The 7,613-nt window shown below is 40.8% G+C and overlaps 1 protein-coding gene across 1 annotated transcript in view; it reads left to right on the top strand.

Moving 5' to 3' along the window:
* The window catches only part of arfgap2 (ADP-ribosylation factor GTPase activating protein 2), a gene marked incomplete at its 3' end in the record, with an annotated part of 54,812 nt that extends 49,625 nt beyond the window's left edge, over window positions 1-5,187 (top strand). Inside the window, exon 16 of the mRNA XM_080531611.1 lies at window positions 5,141-5,187. Coding sequence (XP_080387737.1) covers window positions 5,141-5,187 — 47 coding nt within the window. The remainder of the gene's footprint in view (window positions 1-5,140) is intronic.
* Window positions 5,188-7,613: the final 2,426 nt, after the last annotated feature.

The raw sequence follows: 7,613 nt of genomic DNA, 5'->3' as shown, positions 1-7,613 counted from the left end.
CAACATTGTAACATATTGTAAATAACTACGCCCTAAATCGTAACGAAATGTAGGTCTGGAAGCGGCCTAAATCTAGCTTCAATCTGCTTTTTTTCTATTCTCCGGTCATAATAACTCGCTGCCTTTCTGCGCAGCCTGAATCAAAGTGGACTGTCTGAATCATTTGGTGGCGGAGGAAATTCTTTGGTGGCGGCCCGCCACGAATAAATGCAAGAGGAAACACTGTTACATACAGTGTGGTCATATTCGCATATATTACATACAGTGTGGTCATATTCACATATATTACATACAGTATGGTCATATTCACATATATTACATACAGTATGGTCATATTCACATATATTATATACAGTATGGTCATATTCACATATATTATATACAGTATGGTCATATTCACATATATTACATACAGTGTGGTCATATTCACATATATTACATACAGTGTGGTCATATTCACATATATTACATATAATAATATATGTGAATATATATACAGTATGGTCATATTCACATATATTACATACAGTATGGTCATATTCACATATATTACATACAGTACGGTCATATTCACATATATTACATACAGTGTGGTCATATTCACATATATTACATACAGTACGGTCATATTCACATATATTACATACAGTGTGGTCATATTCACATATATTACATACAGTATGGTCATATTCACATATATTACATACAGTATGGTCATATTCACATATATTACATACAGTATGGTCATATTCACATATATTACATAGTGTGGTCATATTCACATATATTACATACAGTATGGTCATATTCACATATATTACATACAGTATGGTCATATTCACATATATTACATACAGTATGGTCATATTCACATATATTACATACAGTATGGTCATATTCACATATATTACATAGTGTGGTCATATTCACATATATTACATACAGTATGGTCATTCACATATATTACATACAGTATGGTCATATTCACATATATTACATACAGTGTGGTCATATTCACATATATTACATACAGTACGGTCATATTCACATATATTACATACAGTACGGTCATATTCACATATATTACATACAGTATGGAACACAGGTTCAACATCCAAAGGCCTTTTTGAATAAAAAGGTTTTTAGGCCTGTCTTAAGAGTCCAGGCTCTACTGCCCTTAGCTGGCTAGGAAGGCTGTTCCAGAAGGCTCGGTCCCCCATGGTGCGGAGCCTGGTATTGGGGACAATCAAACAAGTGTGTTCTGTTCCTGTACGTTTCCTGTTCTTTTCCATCTGTGAGTGTTTGTTTGTTTGTTTGTTTGTGTTCCAGGATCGCTATGGCGCTTACTGATCCACCTGAACCATCCTGGAGATGACAGCCTGCTGTCATACATACACATGGGGTGGGGGGGGGGGGGGGTCATGAGAGAGAGGGGACAGGGTTCTTAAGTTGTACATCTTAAGTCTGCTGAATGATTGCATTGGTGGGGGGAGGGGAAGGAGGGAGGGAGGGGGGGGGGGGGATGAGTAAGTGCATGACAGAAGGGGAACCCCTACATCTCTCCCTCACGTGTGGCCATCTTATATTAAAAACTATAACAAGAGAGACAGTATTTTACTTTTTTTTTTCTTTTTTTTTCCTTTAAAGAGGTGTGTGAGATTTATTTTCAGTGGAAAGTACTAGAAGGTGTAGAGTCCCCATTCCATAAACCACTGTGCTTTTTCTGTTCTATCTAATAGTCTCCTTTTCTATTGTTTACGGTCTCCTATTTCAAAACAAAGAATTATTATTGATTTTAAGTGCTCTGTAAGAATCATATATAATAACCAAACCCATGTCTTTAGTTGTGTGCTTGTTTCCATTGTTTTAAGTGAGATCAGCAGGCTGTCCTGACCCTAGCAGACAGAGCGTTGTGTTCATACTCACCTGTCGGTCGGCCCGGTGTCCAGCCGTTACACCAGGGGAGGCTGGCGGAGGTAGAAATCAGAGGACGGGCTCGTTGGAACGCACGGGATCAGGAACGCTACCAAACGTGTTTTGATACCGTTCCTCATTCCATTCTGTGCATTACTGTCAGCCCACCTTTCCATTGTCCGTCTACCTCCACCAGCCTCCCCTGGTATGGCTCTGGTGTCCACCCTGGACGATGGCCTCTCTAACCCCACGTGAGGTCCACAAAGACCACGAGGTGAAGGTGCATCTGAAGGGGGAAATCAGTCCTATTCCTTTCCTGAACCTCCCAGTAGAGACGGATGTGACATGTGTATCTAAAGCCCGGTACACATAAAGATAATCTGGCACATTTTTTGGCAGATTTTCCCCTTCCGACCAAGGACAGCAAACGCCCGATTATCGGATGGCTCTAAAGATTATCCTACAAGATTATCCTGTGGTGTGAGGTGTGTTAAGAGTCCATTTCTCCCGACAATCTGCTCGGAAAATGGGCGTGCCGACAATCGTAAATATTAAACACGTTCAATATTTACGACCAAAAATCCTCCTGTGTGGGCAACTCCCGAGCAGGATTGCCAGATGGGCTTGTTTTTTAGTTTTTGTTTTTTTAGCGGTTTTAGACTGTGGTTAGGGTGGAAAATGTCAAGCCCATCTGGCAACCTTGCTCACGAGTCCGATTGTGACGTGGATGGAATGTAGCCAATCAAGAAGCGAGCTGACTTCTTCTTTTCGTTCTTCGGCACTTTATTTGCCCTGTCACACATGGCTGCCTCGTACAGGTCAGTCAGGTGTTATTTTTTTTCGTACCCGCATTCAGCGTAATGCACGCCCACCTGCCTCTGATTGGCCGAACGTTCCCAGTCTCAAAAATGTATAAACAAAGATGGCAGACGTTTATACGGGAGCTATTTGGCAACCCATATTAAACGTTCACGGAGCAAAAGTAAGCAAAATTATGAATTATTTGTTTAGCGGTTATCTTAGTTAGATCACGACTGAACTAGTTATCTGCAGTTTGTGTGTTGCATTTATTAAGTTTGCTCAACCAGGCCCAGTTGCTGGTTAGCGATGAGATTCGGAATCCCCTAACCCTAACGCTTTTTTCCCTGGAGGCAGGTGGCTAAAGTAGTCAGGAGCTTCGCTGAAGGTAGGCGTACGTTCGTCCAATCAGAGGCAGGTGGGCGTGCATTACGCCGAATGCGGGTGAGGAAAAAAATAACGCGTCAGTCAGGGTACTACATTAGATCACGCGAGATTTCTGGCTTGGAGAACGAGACTCTAGACTGTCGTAACGATAATCTTTATGTCTGTGGGGTGCTGAAAAGGGAATATCGGCGCACACCACACACCATACGATCAAGGCTGTTCAATCCATGATTTTTATCTTCATGTGTGGGGTCTGTCTCAGATAAAAAAATCTGTTAAGATTTTGAAAATCCTTGTGTGTACCGGCCTTAAGCTTCTACCATCCCATCATGTTGTTTTGTGTGGAGAATTATCGACATGTAAACAACAACAGTCTGTTCATCTGCATGTGTTTACTGGCTGATGTGATTGTTTCCGCAATGTTCCGACCTCCCAGATCCGGTTCGCGAACCGTTCTCCATCCCGGCTCCATGAGAATAAAATGTTTGCTTCGCCAAACTCTTTACGTAAATGTCTGAGACCCTGCTGCCTACCACCAGTGTTGACGGTTTGTCCTGTTAGGATTGTGATGGACTGACAGTGGTGTGTGACTGGTCTGGTTACTGTAGCCCCGCCTAGCCTGCCTGTCCCACTAGTGAGATCTATAGGGAGAAGTCATTCCTTGGTTACCGTTCCTAAAAAAAAAGTATTCTTCAGTGTATCTGTGAAGGAGAGATGACACAAGGAAATTATGTTTCAGATTCCATAGCCAACTGCCCCATGAGAAATACTATTATTTATTTTATGGCTACAAAAATAAATCTATTCGATTTGTGTCAATAAAGTTTAAAAACCTTGGCCCTGTGTGTTTCTGTGTAGAGAGACTTGTTCCTTTGGATTCAAAGCCAGAACGTTTATGTGACTTTTCACTTCATCATTACAACAGTGTTACTCTTGTTCTTGGTACCTCCCCTGACTGTAGTCTGTAACCCTGAAACCCTTTTCTTAATGTCAATGTGTTTATGCATCACAACAAATGGCATGATTTTTTGTGAACTAAACTAACTTTTTGTTTATATTCAGAGGGGAATTCTGTCAACATTTCCAGACAATATATTCACAAAATATGACAATTCAGTATCTAGGGAACCAGAATGTCAGTAAAAACTGTCTCAGCTAATCAGGGACATCCTTTTATATAGAAAGTGTAACATTCATGTAAGTTCCCCAAAGTTCCCATTTTCACCACATCATTTCTTAGACAATACAAGTGGAGATAGCACAATCAAATAAAGTGCTACACTTTAGTGCTACAGACCAATAGTTACTGGTGAATGGCATAGCTAAATACAGTATTTCTGATGAGTGTTTATATGCGTTCATTCATCTCTATCGGTGTTGCATAAGAACACTAACCTGATTTTTTTTTGCTTGACAACCTTTTCTTGATGTTGATATTTGTATGCATCACAACAAAATGCCAACATCATTTATAGTGAACTAAAGTAACAACAAACAAAACAATATTCAGAGGGTTAGAAAATATTTCACAAAAATATGACGATATCTTAAGGAAGCAGAATATGTCGCTAAAAACTGTCAGGGCTAATCAGCAGTGGCGGCTGGTGCAAACATTTTTGGGTGGGGCACAGCAGTGTGGCGGGGGGGTCCTCTTTCGCGGCGCGATTTTGTTCTGCGTGCACGATTTTTTTTTCGCGACATTTCAGGAACATTTCAGAACTTTAGGAGTTGTTTAAACTTGAACTCTCTTAGATTATATTCAAGCCGATCTTCAGACTTAATGTTCATGGCTGCCTCGATCTTTTCCCTCTCTCTCTCGTCTTTTCCCTCGCTGACTTCTCCTTCAGTAGTCTACCTTAATTGATACAAAATGTAAAATGTTAGACATGTTAGAAGGGTGGGGAACAATGAGACTGTTACACTTAGAATGTGTTTTTGAGATTAGATTGCAAGTGGACAGCGAGAAACATTGCTGTTTAAACTTGTAATATGCGTCTCCAAAAAAGTGTTCCACTGACCACCTCTGTCCACTTGTGTCCAGATGTCATTGACAGTTCTGCCAAGTTCCTCAGCAAGCATCCAGCGTAGATAATAATATATATATATATATATATATATATATATATATACATATATTAGATAGAAAGGATAACGTACACACGACTGCTCGCATCGGTTAACATTCCGGAAAGAGGAAGATTTATTTGGCGCTCTAACATTTATAGACATGAACGTAGCGTGAGTATGCAAATGAGATCAACAGTCAACGTCAACAACGTGAACGTGACATGTTTCTTTATGACTTCTAACACTGTAGCTGATCGGCTTGAATATAATCTAAGAGAGTTCAAGTTTAAACAACTCCTAAAGTTCTGAAATGTTCCTGAAATGTTCTGCTCCTTTGATACTGTATTTCCCCTGTGTGGTTGCTTATGCAGTAATATGGTTTGTGGGTGGTTAATATCAGAATAAAACGTGCAGACTGCAGAATGAGTGTTTCTGGTTTATTTTATGAAGCTGTGTATTTTTACACTGTGTTGCCCAGTCAATAAACATGTTTCCTTATGACTTCTAACTTCTCTGGGCTTGCATTTCAACCCGTTCACACGCCGCATGCTAGCGTTTACGTTAGCCGTTTACGTTAGCCCAAGCTATAGCTTATAGCAAGGAGTCTGGCTTTAGATGGTAGACTCGCCAGCCAATGAGGGGGCAATGAGGGGGCAATGAGGGAGTGCTTCGCCAACCAATCAGGTAGCGGTATTGCCAGCCAATGAGGGGGCAATGAGGGAGTGCTTCGCCAACCAATCAGGTAGCGGTATTGCCCTGCCACCCCCTACCATCCTAGGTTTCGCAAATTCGCGGCAGGGCAATACCGCTACCTGATTGGTTGGCGAAAAACATGTTTATTGACTGGGCAACACAGTGTAAATACAGAGTTCAAGTTTAAACAACTCCTAAAGTTCTCTGTTATGTGCGCCTGTCGGGGCTTCTCTCGGGATTATTCCATTTTGAATTGCACTTGCATTAATTAGTTAGGCCACATTTAGGGTTAAGGTTAGGGTTAGGGTTAGGGTTAAGGTTAGGGTTAGGGTTAAGGTCAGGGTTAGGGTTAAGGTTAGGGTTAAGGTTAAGGTTAGGGTTAGGGTTAAGGTTAGGGTTAGGGTTAGGGTTAGGGTTAAGGTTAGGGTTAGGGTTAGGGTTAGGGTTAGACTGTCCCTGTAATCTCTATGTGTGATGTGTGAGACCAGGCTGTTTATTCTGATAATAACCAGCTTGTTAACATTCAATTTGTCACATTGTATACCCACAAATACATTTCAGAACTTTAGGAGTTGTTTAAACTTGAACTCTGTATTTACACTGTGTTGCCCAGTCAATAAACATGTTTTTCGCCAACCAATCAGGTAGCGGTATTGCCCTGCCTTCCCCATACCATCCTAGGTTTCGCAAATTCTTGTCCGGGTGATGCGCGTGATGCCTGCAGCTGGACCCTTCTCTGAATATCCCTGAATATCCGGTTCTTAAGTCTGACTTCAAACGTGACGTTTTGCAATTTCCGGCTCCAAACCAGAAATTCTCCGCACCAGAGTACCAGTGTACTACAGCGGTAGAATGACAGTTCAATCGTTTTTTAGACTTGGATCTATTCATACAACAAGGGACACAATACTTTCCCGTTTTCCCCATATTGTCAGGGTATTTGAGCCTCGGAAAAGCGCTATATAAATATAATTTATTATTATTATTATTGCGGCATTTCGAAGACAACTTTGGACCCGGAAACGACAACAGGAGAGGAGAGCAAAAGAGACAGAACTGAGGTGATAACAAACAGTTCAGTATGACAGAGACAACTAATAGAAAGACAACTGTATGATTATAGAGTTTACATGTTCAAGGAAATATTGTATGATAATAGAAAGGTACACTTTAATTTAATTAAAGAAGTAACAAAGAACACATTTGTTATCACAATTGCATTGTGTTCCATGTCTTTCTCCATTTGAATAAATAATGCCTAGTTGAATGGCTAAACAAGACAACTGTCTGGACAGTACTATACAGTATATTCTCATGCTAAAATCGACTGTAAATCCAGATTTTAAAGTTGATATTCTTCCCCGTGGAGCATGCCCCCATAACCTGTGCCCCACCCAAAAATGTTAGCACCAGCCGCCACTGCTGTCTGGACAGTACTGCTAGAATTATTCACCTTACAGCTGCACAGATAGACAAAGGGTATAAGTCCATTCTGTTAACATTAGGTCTACTCTGCTAACAAAGACTATTCCAGTTGATTTGTCAGTTGTTGTGCATTATTATTTTGTTGTGTTTGCAGTTTGCCCTTTAATAAGTTATATATCAAAATAAATATATAAGTTATATATATATTCTCATGCTAAAATCGACTGTAAATCCAGATTTTAAAGTTGATATTCTTCCCCGTGGAGCATGGCCCCATAACCTGTGCCCCACCGAAAATGTTTATCACCAGCCGCCACTGGTGAGCACCC

This window comes from Nansenia antarctica (genome assembly GCF_963989245.1).
Source record: "Nansenia antarctica genome assembly, chromosome: 5".
Taxonomy (NCBI): Eukaryota; Metazoa; Chordata; class Actinopteri; order Argentiniformes; family Microstomatidae; genus Nansenia; species Nansenia antarctica.
The sequence above is the reverse complement of the archived record's forward strand: the minus strand, read 5'-3'. Positions and strand labels throughout refer to the sequence as shown.